At 42.1% G+C, this 16,307-nt stretch overlaps 2 protein-coding genes across 14 annotated transcripts in view; one reads left to right on the plus strand and one right to left on the minus strand.

Moving 5' to 3' along the window:
- The window catches only part of LOC105493421 (protein phosphatase targeting COQ7), a 48,889-nt gene extending 42,281 nt beyond the window's left edge, over positions 1-6,608 (plus strand). The window contains exons 5-7 of one of the 4 annotated variants that reach the window (XR_003020868.2): positions 1,414-1,543; positions 2,600-2,771; positions 6,474-6,560. Coding sequence is in view for 2 of the 4 variants with exons in the window: in XM_071071115.1 (XP_070927216.1) it covers positions 1,414-1,543; positions 2,600-2,658 (189 nt within the window). In the remaining 2 variants the exon portion in view is untranslated. Of the gene's footprint in view, positions 1-933; positions 1,021-1,413; positions 1,544-2,599; positions 5,703-6,473 lie in introns of those variants that run through there. The other 3 variants (XM_071071115.1, XR_011608842.1, XM_011761041.3) reach the window with 3 other exon arrangements.
- Positions 5,492-16,307, minus strand: part of LOC105493420 (RAD9 checkpoint clamp component B) — a 39,943-nt gene continuing 29,127 nt past the window's right edge. For 7 of the 10 annotated variants that reach the window (XM_011761039.3, XM_011761037.3, XM_011761036.3 and 4 more), the window contains one exon: positions 8,922-9,493. In XM_011761039.3, coding sequence (XP_011759341.2) covers positions 9,365-9,493 — 129 coding nt within the window. In that variant the 3' untranslated portion in view covers positions 8,922-9,364. Of the gene's footprint in view, positions 8,134-8,921; positions 9,494-13,498; positions 14,953-16,307 lie in introns of those variants that run through there. The other 3 variants (XM_011761032.3, XM_071071113.1, XM_071071111.1) reach the window with 2 other exon arrangements.

The following is a 16,307-nucleotide window of genomic DNA, read 5'->3' on the forward strand; positions in this document are numbered from 1 at the left end:
GCACTTGGAAAAAGAAGCTTCCTACCCAAGTTTTTCATAGGCTGGTAAAAGTAGGAAAAGTCTAGATGGAGGGCATTTCTTGTTTGTATCTTTATTTGCATTTTAATGGTGTCTAATGGTGTTGGGTCCTGGTTGTCTTTTCTCCTTTTATTCTTCTAACACACCCAGCAGGTGTTGAATCAGGCAAAGACAGGAAATAGTCATGCCAGAGCCAGCCAAAGGCAGCAGGCCGCTGGAAGCCTCAGTGTGACCTGAGCTGCCACCGGTAACCAAATAGTTTGGGTTTCTCCCATAGAGAGAGGAAGGAGGTGAAAACTAGGCTTTCAACTTTTTCCTGGCTTTGTGAACACACTCTGGGGAAAATTAGTCTTTTTCTCATGAGTCTTTACCTCTAACAAGTATGACTTTGGGTACATTTCTTTCTTTCTTTTTTTAATTATTTATTGAAGTTGCTGAGATCTAGGGTTTCTTAAAACTGTTTAAGCAGTACTTTCTTCACATAAAATGGGGCATCCTAAAGATCCTCTTTTATAGGGTTGCAGTGAGGATTAACTACAGCCCTGTGTAGGAACTCCTTAGTGCCACGCCTTGTCTGTGGAGTGCAGTGTGAGGTGCTTCCTTGTCGCAGGCACTGTGTTCTGTGTGGTGACACAGTGGTGAGCAGAATCTACACAGTCCCTACCTGTATGGAACTTACATCCTAGTGGAGGAAAATAGATAAATACAGGGAAGTAAATCTATGATGTAATGTGGGTGCTAAATAAGAAGAAAAACAAAGCTGGATAAGGGAATAGAGAGTAGAAGGGACTGCTACTACTTTAGATAGATTGGTCAGGGAGGGCCTTTTTGAGGAGGTGACATTGAAGCAGAGACCTGTCGTTATACTGAAACTAGAGCTGAAGTGGACCTCGTGTTCCCATCCCCGTTTTGCAGATGAGGAAGTTGGAGCAGCAAGGATAAAGTTATGGCCCAAGATTTCACAGCTAGACAGGAATCTCCTCCTGATACAAAATTCTGAAGGTATTTTCACTACAGCAACTGGCAGCTCTTGGAGGCAAACTGGGGTTGGCCAGGGTGTGTTCCTAAGCAGGGAAGTTTTTGAAGTATCCTTCAAAGGCTATCAGAATCTGCCTTTTCAGTTCATCCTATTTTAGCAAGAATACCTTAAGAATTTCAAATGGGAAAAATGCAAAAATGAAAATCCAAACTTTAGGGCATAAGGCCACCATAGCAAAGGATTTTCTGATTGATACCTTGTGCAGGCAGCACTGGTATCTTGTTCATATTAGCCAGGGCATGATGTTTTAATGTCTTTTCTAACTAGAATAAAACTTAAATGATGGAAAAGGTGGTTAGATAAATGTTACTGTCTTGAGCATTATGGTAAAATAACTTCCTCATGCTTTATCTTAGAATCCAAATTATGAGAGTATACAACAGACTGCAAGAAGCATTGCTGAGCAAGCTCATGAGCTGGCCTATGACCCAAATTATATGTCACCTTTTGCACAGTTTGCATGTGACAATGGATTAAATGTGAGAGGTAAGCATTCTTTGGGAAGGTCATAGGGACTGGGGACATGGTGTCAGTAGAGTGGAGCATTCTGGGCTCTGGGTGAGACTGTGGAGGTGTCCTCTCCCAGCCCCCAAGCTGTGCACTGGTGGCTTTCAGCAAGGTCAGGAGGATGAGAGCAAGTGCATGTCGTTATGTCTTCCCCACACAGCATGCCCTTCAGAACTGAACCTCACTGGCCGCAGAGGCAGGTGGAACCTGAAGCCCTTTATTGCTGCCACCGCAATGCTTGGACCTGAGCCCAAAAGGCCTCTGAGCTCTGCCCAGAGTGCGTGGACATTCCTAACAGTTTAACATTCTGCCTTTCACGTGTCTGACATTTCGCTTCTCCCTTCCTCTGGCTTTGTGGGACTCAACAGTATTTGCCTGCCAAATTGCCACAGCAGGGTTTGAAGAGGGAAGCAATGTGAAACTGCCCTTGACTGAAGACTTGTCCTATCTACTGCATGATGTGTGACTTTGGGAGCAGGCCGGTGGCTCCGTCTCAGGGCTGGGACGACATGTTGGTGCTAGCATATCAGAGCTAGTAGAATTAGTCAGTTTCTTGTTGATATAATTTTATGACATGTAAAACATTTCTTAGTCCTCCAAAAAATGTTAAAATAGAAAAAAAGTGCATGCCATAGCTGCTTGGCAGATTAGAATACAAGGCTATTCCTAGTTTCAAAACATTGGATATGTTTGTCTAAATTAGGATTGTGGGTATAGAAGCATGTAACTTTCTCGTCAGATTCTCTGTGATTGATGTGAACAGAGGATGTGGTGGCTGTTTGAATAGAGCTCCTGTTGTAAAGGAGCAGGGAAGATTTTTTTTTTTTTTTTAAGCTTCAGTTTCATATAATTTCTTGGAGTTTTGCTTAACTGTTTTTCTTTATCAAATATTTTTTTCTTTATTCTACTAGGGTATACTGACAAACCAAAACTGCCTGGAATGCAAGCATTTGTCTCCTAGTACTTATTTAAGTACACATTTTTTATTGACTTTTCCTTTTAAAATATACTGATAGGTTCTCATTTTCATTGTAGGTGGAAAGCCGGATGACATCACCGTCCTTCTTTCAATAGTGGCTGAGTATACAGACTAGCCGAGGTGTCGAGTCCTGCCTTTCCTTTCATCATCCCAAATTTCCCCTGCCATGTGTGCTGATCCTGCTGGCAGGACCACATTTCTTTGCCACTGATCTCAATGGCCAGTGATGTAAGTCTTTTGCCTGTCTTCTTGAGACCCATTGAGATCTTTGTTGAGAACCACTACTATCATTCACTAGCTCATATCTGCCGGCAGCAATTGAAGAGATCCAAGATTTGAAGATTGGCCTTCATTTCTCGATGTTCTTTCCATGATGGGGATGGAGGTGTTCAGTGCCACCGTGGCTGTTTCTTTTCAAAAGTAGTTGAAGTATTGAAGAGAGTAATGTTGGTAAAGTGAATTCAGAATCCTAGTGTGCTAAAGGGATTGTACAAGTCTAACACAAATTGTACGTAATGATACATCTAGAAACATACATTATTCATCAAAAGAAATGTTACATGTGTACTCCACAGGCATAGTCTTTGTTATGATGATTGGTGTGGCTTTATGTCTTTGTTATAAACTCCTATTTTTCAGGGGCTTATGATTCTGCTCTAAAACATTGCTCTGGGTTATACAGTTTTGATCCCAGAAGCTTTTTTGTTACAAATCGGGAGAAAGATCCATTTTAGTTCTATGGGTGCAAATATTTCATGCTTTTAAAAAGATGCTTGTGTTCCTGTGGTTAAAGTTTTGGCAGTTTATTGATTAGTCCAAATCACAGGCTAAGGTCTGATCACCAGGAGGGGTGGGGGAGACACTTTACCAGTATTTTTTTATGGAAATATTATTCAAGATTGTAAAACCCCTCAAAGCCTAGAAATTTAATGTTAGGCTGAAATTCCTCCTAGTTGTCTGATAGGATGCCCCCGAATGGGAACTCTAGGGCCCAAGGCCTGAAGGGTTGAGAACAAACAACTGTAACTTTGAATTTTGTTGGCTTTCAGTGGTCATGCTACCTACCCATACTTGTACTCTCAGACCTTTTATTAGTAGCCTTGCTTTCTATAGAGCATGCACCAAATCCAGTGAGTCCATGTGGAGAGAGCACTGTGTGCAGCGGCAGCAGCACAGACGTCCATGAGGAAAATTCCCAGTGATGATCTGACATTTACAATTACCCCACACAGAAATGTAGGGGTTTCTGAATCAAAGCTTAATGTTTACAGTTTCCGAATAGCCATTTTGCAGTGTATAGTTTCCTTACAAAACTACCCCGCATTCAGTTTTCCCATTATCTGCAAGCTGAAACTTATTTTTAAGGTTTGTGTACAAGTGGACTGCTGTAAAGATATATATTTTTGGGTCAGTTTTTTCCTTCATTAACTTGGTGGTAGAAAAAAATATATACTTAGAAATCCTTAAATTAAAGCCATGTTTTATATATAAGTCAGGTAACATTGGTGTATAGATGAGAATGCAATTAAACCTGATGAGAATCTACTTGAGAATATAGAAAGTCTTTCTCTAAAGGAGATACTGACTCCCTGGTTTATTGCATTAAAATTTATGTTTGAGGTTACCTCAACTTGTTTTAAAAGATTTTGTTTTGTGAATTTGTACTGTATATTTGAGTAACTGTCAAGCTTTTATTTAAAATTGTTTAACATGTACCATGTACATGTCATTACTATATTTCAATGCATCATGCTTGTAACAGGCATTTCATTTATAATAAGAATGAGTTATTCATTTGTAAGCCGTTCAGTAATTTATCTACTATTCCTAAATTGGCATAATGTTAGATAATCTATTTTGAATCACCTTTAATTACATGTCAGAATGCCTTAACTACCCTAACTTGACAAAACAGAATTCTTTGGTAGACGAGGTGGGGGCGGGGTGGGGGGTCTGGAGAAAGACTCTATTTAAGGAGAAATCATGCTATGATAAAACACAGAAGCATGAGTGGCAAGTGGCGGGGTATTTATTTTGCACAAACTATTTGCAGTCTCTGTGTATTTAAAAAGTAAAGAAAGTTGCATCCAGAAGGGTTTTGTTAGAAGGAAGACATTTATATTAGGATTGACAACTTCAGCTCTTTTGTTTAGGTTTTCAATTATTTTTGGTAAGAGGTATGTAGCCTTATGATCTGGATATATTTTGCATTCATTTTCCAACGCCTATGTTTAATTCCTGGTAAGAGCAGTGCTCGTCAAGTTTCTGGTTTTTCTCTGCTCTCATTTAACCTGTCAAACACAATCTTTGTAAAGCTAGATTGGTGGTGTTATACACAACTCATTTACTCAGCTTACCTTTTTGAGAAATGATTGTTAGAAATTGACAATGTGTTTGTTCCAGTGATACTGAAAGTAGTGGGGCAAGAATTGAGTTTCACAGTGGAATTGACTTTGGATCTGGCCTATAGATTAGTGACATAAAATATTTTCTCTATTTTCCCCTGTTCTTTTTGTGTTATGCACTTAATTTTATGACTGCCGGGGGGGTCAGTTGGAGTGCTGCTTAACAAGTATCTCTCCTACTCTCAGTGGTCAGAGGCTGTGTTGGACCCATAGTAGAATTTTCCAGGTCACAGACCCAAGCTTCCATGGGTTGTTACTGTGCTGTACCACTTGGTGGGTCTGATTCTGAACCTGATGTGTGTGTTAATTGTATTTTAAGCCACACACACACACACACACACACTTGCCTCATGTAATGGACTTTTATAACAAAAGAAAAAATTTGGATTTCTAATTTACAAATGGCAAATTATCCCTCTCTGGATGCACCAAAGACCAGTAAAGTTTATAGCTTTTCCATCTATATTTATAAAGCAATACTGTATTATAAAAATCAATATTTTTATCACATGCTTGAAATTTTTATTTTGTTCTGTTTTAAAATGTGCACTCTAAACATATCAGAACCTTATTTCTTCCTATGAACTTAAGCTGCCTGCGCACAAAAAAAAAAAAAATTTACCAAATGGAGATGCAATAGAGTCTATAGGCTCTGCAAACTAAAAGAAGAAATGGGAGGCAGGGGGAACAAGTTATTTGTCCTGAGTTACTGTATTTGCTTGACATGGTTGATGGGTACTAAGTCACAAAAGAATCCATTCCAGGTATGCATGTCTGGGGGTTGGGCTGTGTCTAGATTAGAAACTCGGTTTCAAGCTTTGCGTGATGGGAGAGCATCGTCTCCTATCAGCTGCGTGTGTTCTGGATAGGACAGTAGCCCGGAGATGGAAACCACCTTCAGTACCCCTAGCCCACCATACCAAGTAACAAGTTAGGCAGGAATCGTGGGAATTTATTGAGTCAGCTTTGAGTGTTTGGGAGAATGTAAACAAGATATTGGCTCGAACTGTAAACATTTGTACTTTTGGTAAGTTCATGGTTCCTTAGGTCACCTTATACCAGCTGTCTTTGGTAGAAGCTACAGCATTCAGTTTCTCTGGAAACTGTATCACATTTTTGCATTTTAAAAATTTTACAGTATCAAAAAACCAAAATCTGCTTATAAAACAAAACATGAAGCAGAACATATTTGGATTCTATTTATTTAAAATTAAATTCTTTGCAAAATTGAACTTCTCAACTAAAATGTGTCCATGTCAAAATTTTAACTGTTAGCAGGTAGTTTGTGGCAAAGATGGCTAAATAATGAAGCAAATTAGAATCTGTGTGTATACTAATGAGCTGCTTTTTTTCTGTTGAGACTATCATTATTTGTCTTATTACCCAAGAGGCAATTACCTGAATTTGGATGTCTGAATTATAACTTATGCAGGAATAGTTCTGTAAATACATTTAAATAAACTGTAAAGATATTTAATAAACATAGTATTTATACTAATCTGTGTACTTCTTTTGGTTTGAATAGTAACTAAGTGAGACACCAGCCCTTGACACTGAGTTTGTTCGTCTCAAGTCCTCATTTCTAAGCCTCCTAGTCATTCTAGCACTGAATATATGCTACTACTTTAACTGGCTCCAACTGGCTGCTTCACTACATCAGGTGAGCTTCCTCAGAAATTCATCAATATGGACTGACAATTGAATGTAAATTATAGAAGTTTTTCCCAGCTGAGGCTTTGCACCTTCCATATATAGAGGGAAGTATAGAGGGAAACTACAAAAAAAATCTGGTGTACAGTCGTGTTGTTTAACAACAGAGATGTTCTGACAGATGCATCCTTAGCAATTTCATCATTGTGTACTGACACAAGCCTAGATGATCTAGCCTACTACACATCTGGACTATATGGATAGTCTGTTGCTCCTAGGCGACAAACCTGTATAGCATGTTACTGTACTGAATACTGTAGGCAGTTGTAACACAACAGTAAGCATTTTAATATCTAAACATAGAAATGGTTCAGCCAAAACTATGGTATGAAAGACAAAAAACAGTACACCTGTATAGGGCAACTCCATTATCTTATGGGACCACCACTGTCTGTGCGGTCCATCATTGACCAAAACTTTGTTATGCAACAGATGACTGTATTTCAACTTAGCACTTTGTATCCAAATTCTAAAATCCAAAGTGCCCGGCTAATTTTTGTATTTTTTGTAGAGATGGGATCTCACCATGTTGCCCAGGCTGGTCTTGAACTGCTGGGCTCAAGTGATCCTCCCACCTGGGCCTCCCAAAGTGCTGGGATTACAGGCATGAGCCACTATGCCCCACTAGTGTTAACTATCTTTAATAGTCCAATGCTGCATCCAGGCTATTACTGATGATGATGCTTTCAAGACCTAAACCCCTCTGCCTATTTCAATGAATGAACCAGAAATGTTATCCTCAGCAGAGACCTACAGAGTTACTCTTGTGTATAAAAGCTCCCTGTGTCTAACAAATCTGCATTTGTTAGAAATATCAGAAATTCAGTATTAATCATCAGTGTAAGCATAAGATACATAAATCTTCAGCCTACCATGTGAAAGGACTTAGTTGAAATTATGTGGGCATTGCCAATTACCACAAAAAGCTTGGTTAAGGCCCATTTTCATTCACTAAGGAACATCTTGGGATGAACTTGAGTTTTTATTAGGTTATTGTGGGTAGCTATGACTCATTACTAAGCTACAAGAGCCAAATTCATTCTGGTTTCAGTTAGAACTCTATTCACAGTTCTAAAGCATGCTAATCTACTCCACCACCTTTATGAATTTCTCACAAAGTCTAAACTACAATTGCTTGCCAGTTAACATTTCCTTAGGTTTGAAGGTTTCAGAAAGACTTAACAATAAGATGTTACAAAAGTCTCGTTTGTCAGGTTATAATTGACTGTAAACAGGTTTGGGGGAGGGAGAGGCACACATCATAAGACATTACATAACTATGTTTCGTGCCAGATTTTTTAGTCCATTTGTATAGGTAAAAAGCTAACTCTTAAAGGGCCAAAGAACAGAGACATTTGTCTTCCACCTTATTCCACTCCAAACTCAGGCTGTCTTAGCAGTGGAGGATACTGTTCTATGTCAGATAATACAGAAATATTTGGCATCACTTCCATTAAATTCTTTTCTGCATCACACTGCAAAATAAAAAATCACATCTGAAAATCAGAACAATTTGAGGTTAAGAAATAAATTTTTTTTTTTTTTTTTTTTTTTTTGGAGACAGAGTCTTGCTCTGTTGCCCAGGCTGGAATGCAGTGGCCGGATCTCAGCTCATTGCAAGCTCTGCCTCCCGGGTTTAGGCCATTCTCCTGCCTCAGCCTCCCAAGTAGGTGGGACTACAGGCGCCCGCCACCTCACCCAGCTAGTTTCTTTGTATTTTTTTAGTAGAGACAGGGTTTCACCGCTTTAGCCAGGATGGTCTCGATCTCCTGACCTCGTGATCCGCCCGTCTCGGCCTCCCAAAGTGCTGGGATTACAGGCTTGAGCCACCGCACCCAGCCAGAAATAAAATTTTATAATACGTAAAAACACTCCAGGCTGGGCGCAGTGGCTCAAGCCTGTAATCCCAGCACTTTGGGAGGCCGAGGTGGGCAGATCACTTGAGATCAGGAGTTCAAGACCAGCCTGACCAACAAGGTGAAACCCTGTCTCTACAAAATACAAAAAATTAGCCCGCCATAGTGGCACGCACCTGCAATCCCAGCCAACACTGGAGGCTGAGGCAGGAGAATCACTTGGACCTGGAAGGCAGATATTGCAGTGAGCAGAGATGGCACCACTGCACTTAAGCCTGAGTGACAAAGTGAGACTCCGTCTAAAAAAACCAAGTGAAAGTGACTATATATTTTTATTCTTGATCTTTTTTCCAGAGTTTATTCTACTTAAAATATAAAAAACAATGGACAAAAAAGGCCATGGTATTACATGAGAAAACTAAAATCCAAATGTTTGCAATCAAATACAAAAGATACCTGACTACAAATCACAAAATTCCATTTCAAGCCATCTTGATGCACTCCAAATGGCTGTTGAATAAAGTTTAAATACCTTTATAAAACTAGCAAAGATGTTAAAAGCTCTAGGGTGAACATGCATTGAATTGAATAACTCTAATGGGCATTTTTCCTTCACAGAAAACTCTTCTGCCTCCCAAGTAGCATAATGGATTTAAAGCAAGTTACATACACTTGACAAACAGCTATTTCTAGATATGGTTGTTGCACAAGGTGATGTGGTTTAAAAGCCCATCCTCCATTCCAAGGAAGTCCTGGACAACCTCTTTTAGACACTAAACATGCAAACTCGTGCTTGAGGGGCAAATGAGCCAGTCACTGGGTTGTGGGCCAGCTCAGACATCATTAAACATTAGAATATAGAGAAACTGCCATTATTCATGTCCTCTTCACTGTCACTTGCTCTTGCCAGACTGTCGAAAGGGTGGTTGAAGTGTTCTTGCTGGTCAGAAGAAACTGCTCCAAAGAACATGCAAGAAAACTGGAGGGAAAAAAGGAACTGCACTGTTGATTCCAAAGAGAAAGTTTGCTCATTAAATGCTCCAGGTGACAGTCCTCTTCAGAAATCTGACCAGTATTATATCCCTCTTTGCTGGTGATGGTTCATAGAACACCCAGAACCTTCATTATTGGTCCAACAAGTCCTAAAACTATACCTTTCCCTGACTTCAAAGGCACATGACAATCTTCAGTTTGGGATCAATGGTCTGCTGCTGACTCCCCTCCTGAGCCATCAAAGCTTCCACCAGGACTGTGAAAGGCAGAGGTCAAGGAAGCCTCTGTAGGCCACTGGATGAATTCATCCATCTTTCCTTCCTCTCCTGCTACAGCAGAAGCCACCCTTCCAGGTTAAAGCCAGTCATACCCTATCTCCGCATCCCAGCCCCCTCAGAATATTAGCATTTTCAAATGCTCAAATGCCTCTCATCTTTACTTTTTTATTTGTGATCAGGTCTTGCCCTATTGCCCAGGTTGCAGTGCAGCTGTGTGATCACAGCTCACCACAGCCTCAAACTCCTGGGCAATCCTCCCACCTCAGCCTCTGGAGTAGCTGTAACTACAGGCATGCAACACTATGCACAGTTTTGTTTTTTTTTCCCCTCATAAAGACAGGGTCTTGCTATGTGGCCCAGGTTGGTCTCAAACTCCTGGCTTTAAGCAATCCTCCTGCCTTGGCCTCCCAAAGTGCTAGAATTACAGGCATGAGCCACTGGGCCCAGTCTTCTTATCTTTAAAATACAGAAATAGCCAGGCACAGTGACTCATGCCTGTAATCCCAGCACTTTTAGGAGGCTGAGGCAGGTGGATCGCCTGAGCTCGAGACCTCAGGAGTTCGAGACCAGCCTGGTCAACATAGTGAAACCCTGTCTCTACTAAAAATACAAAAAATTAGCTGGGCGTGGTGGCGGGTGCCTGTAATCCCAGCTACTAGGGAGGCTGGGGCAGGAGAATCACTTGAACCTGGGAGGCGGAGGTTGCAGTGAGCTGAGATTGAGTCACTGCCAGCCTGGGCAACAAGAGTGAAACTCTGTCTCTAAATAAATAAATAAATAAACAAACAAATAGCCTAACCTTATCCCATTTCCTTCAGTTACCGCTTTATCTCTACTTGTAGACCTGTCTACACCCACTGTCTCCATCTTCTCATTCTCCTACTCTTTAACTATACTTTAAAAAAGCTTCTCTAGGTCAGGCACAGTAGCTCACACCTGTAATCCCAGCACTTTGGGAGGCCAAGGCGGGTGGATCACCTGAGCTCAGGAGTTCGAGACCAGCCTGGGAAACCCTGTCTACTAAAATACAAAAAAATTAGCTGGGTGGTGATGTATGCCTGTAATCCCAGCTACTTAGGAGGCTGAGGCATAAGAATCACTTGAACCCGGGAGGTAGAGGTTGTAGCGAGCCGAGATCGCGCCCCTGCACTCCAGCCTGGGCAACAGAGCAAGACTGTCTTAAAAAAAAAAAAAAAACTTCTCCCTCACTGACCCCCATATCACAGAAACCCCCCTAGAATTTACCACATCCTTAAAGTCAGGACCCATTTTCAGTCCTCCCCACTTGATATTCACTCTGACACATCTTTCTCATGCTGTACTCTCCTGGCTGCTCTTAGCTCAGCTGGCTTGCCCTCTTCTAAGCAGCCACTGAACTTGGGTTTCTTAACTTCAGCGCTGTGGCCATTTGAGGCCTTATGAGTCTGGTGTAGAGCTCTCTTGCAGGGAGGAAGATGGTGGGCGGCACTGTTGGTCTTTACTCGCTTACATGCAAGTAGCATTCCCTTAACATATCCAAAACTGAATTCATGGTCCTACTAAGCCCTGAATCTACTTCTCCAAACCTAAGACCTTTTTCCTTAACCCCCATAACCAATCCATCACCAAGTCCTGCTAGTTTTGGCTCCTAAATGAACTATTTCAGCCACCTCTCTCCACTTCTCATCTAAGTAATCACTGTCTCTCAGATGCTACAATTGGGTGACTATTGCCTCACTGAAGCCCGTTTTTCATATAACACTAGCGGCTAAAGTCATCTGGTCAACATTCAGCTCTGTCAGCCCTCCCAGATAAAGCCATTCAAATATTTTAAATACCCAGGTACTCTGGCCGTTTGCACAGCTTCCAGGACTCTCCAACATGATCTGGGCTCTTACCAAGCGCTCTAGCCTCCCCTTGTGCCACCATCTCCCTCTGGCTCTGATCTCCAACCACAGTGGCCATCCCTCAGCTCCTTCAAGTCCCCAGGCTCCTTCCCCTGCCAGGGCCTTTGCACAGGCCGCCCTCCCTGAGCTCTACCCCCACCCCCATGCCCTCATCCTTTCCAGCTCCGCTCAAACACCAGTTTCAAGGGGAAGACGTTCTGACCTGGATTAAGGCAGTACATACCATTAAGTCTTCTCCAAGCACCCTGAACTTCTCCTTTATTGAACTAAACACAGCTTTTTAAAAATTATATAGTCATGTGACTATGTTATACCTATACCCTAGTCCCGATACCTGATACCCATTCTAGTCTCTAAATAAGTTGAGGAAGCTTGTTTATTTTGTTCACTGTAGTATCCCTAGCATGGCTGTCTAGGACACAGCTCTCAAGAAATATTTGGAGCTGCACGGTACCACAAGAGAACAAATGAATGAGCCCTGTTCTTGGGTCATCCTCACATCTCAGAAGGTGAAGATGCCCTCTGCAAGGCTTGCCTTGCAGCTGTTGAACCTGCTCCCCAGACAGCTGTGATATAAGTTGTGGTAGGCAAGATAATGGTTCCTAAAGAGGTCCATATACTAAGCCCATGAACCTCTGAAGATGTTATGTCACACTGCAAAGAGGAATTAAGGTAGCAATTGGAATTAAGGTTTCTAATTGCTGATGTGAAATAGCCAAGTGGGCCCAGTGTAATCACAGAGATCCTCAGAAATGGAAGAGGGAGACAGAAGAGTTAAGGTCAGAGTGCGGCTGTGTGGAAAAAACCAGCCGTTGCTGATTTTGAAGCTGGAAAGGAACTACAAAGCAAAGAATGGAAGTGGCCTCTAGAAGCTGGAAAGGGCAAGAAAGCAGATTCTCCCCCAGAGTCTCCTGAAGGGAACACAGCTCTGATGACCCCTTGATTTTAGCCCAGTGAGACCCAATTAGGACTTCTGACCTTCAGAACTGTAAGATACTCAATTCATGTTGTTTCAAGCCACTAAATTTGTGGCAATTTGTTAGAGGGTCATTGGGAAACTAGCATACTGATCTGGCCATAATGGGAGGCATGGTTTTTTTTTTTTTTTTTTTTTTTTTTTTTTTTTTTGAGACGTGGTCTCGCTCTGTCACCCAGGCTGGAGTGCAGTGGCGCGATCTCAGCTCACTGCAAGCTCCGCCTCCCGGATTCATGCCATTCTCCTGCCTCAGCCTCTCGAGTAGCTGGGACTACAGGTGCCCACCACCACACCCAGCTAATTTTTTGTATTTTTAGTAGAGATGGGGTTTCACCGTGTTAGCCAGGATAGTCTCGATCTCCTGACCTTGTGATCTGCCTGCCTTGGCCTCCCAAAGTGCTGGGATTACAGGCATGAGCCACTGTGTCCGGCCAATTGGAGGCATGGTTTCAATTGCCTCTAAAGAGTCTAGTCTTCACCAAGGTCAAGATCCTAAGGCTAGAAAATACCTAAATATAGCACCTGTGTCTGCCCATGTACATCATCACATGCAAAGAGCTCTTGATGATGTTTGTGGTGCTGTATGAGACTCGAAAGCTGAGGTTTTCTTTAATCTTTGAGAGCTGCCCTGAATTTGCTACTGGCTTAAACACTATTTGCTACCCTCCCTTGTCCCCACCTTCAGCCTGTGAGTCTCATATGGCTGGATAATGGGGCCCTTCTCCATGTCTAGTAATCTAATGGAGGAACCTTGAGAACACCCATGCAACCAGAAATTAACCTCAAATCCAATATGAGTTGGGTAAGAAGAGAGTTATAAAATCTTTTTTTTTTTTTTTTTTTACTAATATACATATTGTCCCTATTTTGATGCCCCCAAGAGCCGTGTATAACTTCTGGTTTAAACTTAATGAAAAATCCACAGTGGGTCAGGCACGGTGGCTCATGCCTATAATCCCAGACTTTGGGACGCCAAGACAGGTGGATCACCTGAGGTCAGGAGTCCGGGACCAGCCTGGCCAACACAGTGAAACCCTGGCTCTATCAAAAAATACAAAAATTAGTTGGGCATGGCCAGGTGCGGTGGCTCATGCCTATAATCCCAGCACTTTGGGAGGCCAAGGTGGGCAGATCACTTGAGGTCAGGAGTTTGAGACAAGCCTGGGCAACAGTAAAACTCCACCTCTACCAAAAAATAAAAAAATTAGCTGGGAGTGGTGGCATATGCCTGTAATCCTAGCTACTTGGGAGGCTGATGCAGGAGAATCGCTTGAACTCAGGAGGTAGAGGTTGCAGTGAGCCAAGATTATGCCACTGCACTCCAGCCTGGGTGATAGAGTAAGATTCTGACTCAAATAGAAAAGAAAAAAAAAATCCACAGCAGAAAAAGCCACTGGTCATTGTTTAGAATATGGCGATATCTATCATAATTTAATTTTGAAAATTCTTTTTCCTAAAGTAGCACACCTCGCATATACTTCTTTTTTAAAATAAACTCAATTAAAATTGATTCCATTTTGGAATTCTGTGATATCACCCGAAGATATCCCAAGGCAGAGCAGAAGCTGTGCCAATTCCTGGCTCTGCACTAGGAACACAGAGGTAAGATTCAGGCCTGCTCTTGGGCAGCTCCTACTCTGCTTAGTGGTGTAAAAGTACACATAAAGAATTATCGTGTGGCATAATAACGAATGAATAGGGCCAGGCGGTGGCTCACGCCTGTAATCCCAACACGCTGGGAGGCTGAGGAGAGCGGATCACCTGAGGTAAGGAGTTCAAGGGCAGCCTGGCCAACGTGGTAAAACCCTGTCTCTATTAAAAATACAAAAATTAGCTGGGTGTGGTGGCAGGCGCCCGCAATCCCAGCTACAGGAGGCTGAGGCAAGAGAATTGCTTGAACCTGGGAGGCAGAGGTTGCAGTGAGCCAAGACAGCACCACTGCACTCCAGCCTGGGCGACAGAGTGAAACTCCATTTAAAAAAAAATTAAAAATTAAAAAATAACGAAGGAATAGGATGAACTAAATGTTCTGACTAGAATTAGAAGGCTTCAAAAGGAGAAGTGTCATTTGAGCCAGGCCTTGAAGGGTGGATAAAAGTTTGAAAGGGCTACATCTGTGTAGTGTGGGTAAAAAATAAAAGTTTGAAAGGTAGAGAAGAAAGAAATATGATCACCCCAGGGTGTAGGAACAACAGCAGGAGCAAAAGTAAAACACAAAAGTGTGTGCCACACCTTTCCACTAGGATCAGGAACTAAAAAAGGAGCTCCCTCATTCCACTGCTACGCAGCATCGTACTTAATGCAGCTGAAGAGATAAATTGGAGGCATTAAAGAATAAAACAATTTCTATATAAAATGATAGTATACCTAGAAAACCTGAGACAATCAATGATTAATGGAAACAATAACATAATTCAGCAAGGTAGCAGGATATAAAATTAACACACACAAAAATAGTCTTCACATACATAATAGGCAGAGAAAATAATGGTAGAGAAAACTCCATGTATAGTAGCAACAGAGATTATTTAGGAATAAACTTAGTAATAAATACACAGGCCAGGCACAGTGGCTCACACTTGTAATTCCAGCACTTTGGGAGGCCAAGGCAGGAGGATTGCCTGTACCCAGGAGTTGGAGACTAGCCTGGAAAACATGGCAAAATCCTGTCTCTGAAAAAAAAAAAAAAAAAAAAAAAATTTTAGCTGGGTGTGGTGGTGTGTGCCTGTAGTCCCAGCTCCTTGGGAAGATAAGGTGGATCACTTGAGCTTGGAAAGTGGAGGCTGCAGTGGGCTGAGATCACACCACTGCACTCCAGCCTGGATGACAGAGCAAGACCCTGTCTCAAAAAATAAATAAGATAAAAAAGTAAATATACAAAACCTATACAAGGGGAACGTTAAAACACTCCTGAAAGACAAACGTAGACTTAAACAAATGGAAACACATTGCCTATTTCTGGAAAGAATGAAAATGTCAGTTTTCCCCAAGTTAACAAATTTAAGAAAATGTGAATAATTTTGTTTGTTTTGAGACAGAGTCTTGATCTGTCACCCAGGCCAGAATTCAGTGGCACGATCTTGGCTCACTGCAACCTCTGCCTCCGGAATTCAAGTGATTCTCCTGTCTCCGACTTCTGGGTAGCTGGGATTACAGGCGCACACCACCATGCCTGGCTAATTTTTGTATTTTCAGTAGAGACAGGGTTTCACCATGTTGGCCAGGCTGGTCTCAAACTCAAGTGATCCGCCCACCTCGGCCTCCCAAAGTGCTGGGATTACAGGCGTGAGCCACAGTACCCGGCCTGAAAATTTGAATAAATTTTTTATAGAAAAGATAAGTTGATATTAAAGTTCAAATTTAAAATAAACCTGGCTGGGTGCGGTGGCTCACGCCTGTAACCCCAGAACTTTGGGAGGCCGAGGCAGGCAGATCACCTGAGGCCAGGAGTTCAAGACCAGCCTGGCCAACATGGTGAAACTGTGTCTCTACTGAAAATACAAAAATTAACTGGGTGTGGTGGCACGCGCCTGTAATCCCTGCTACCCAGGAGTCTGAGGCAGGAGAATCACTTGAACCCGGGAGGCGGAGGTTGCAGTGAGCCAAGATTGCACTACTACACTCCAGCCTAGGCAACAGAGTGAGACTCTGTCTCTAAAC

Source organism: Macaca nemestrina, chromosome 10 (assembly GCF_043159975.1).
Source record: "Macaca nemestrina isolate mMacNem1 chromosome 10, mMacNem.hap1, whole genome shotgun sequence".
NCBI lineage: Eukaryota > Metazoa > Chordata > Mammalia > Primates > Cercopithecidae > Macaca > Macaca nemestrina.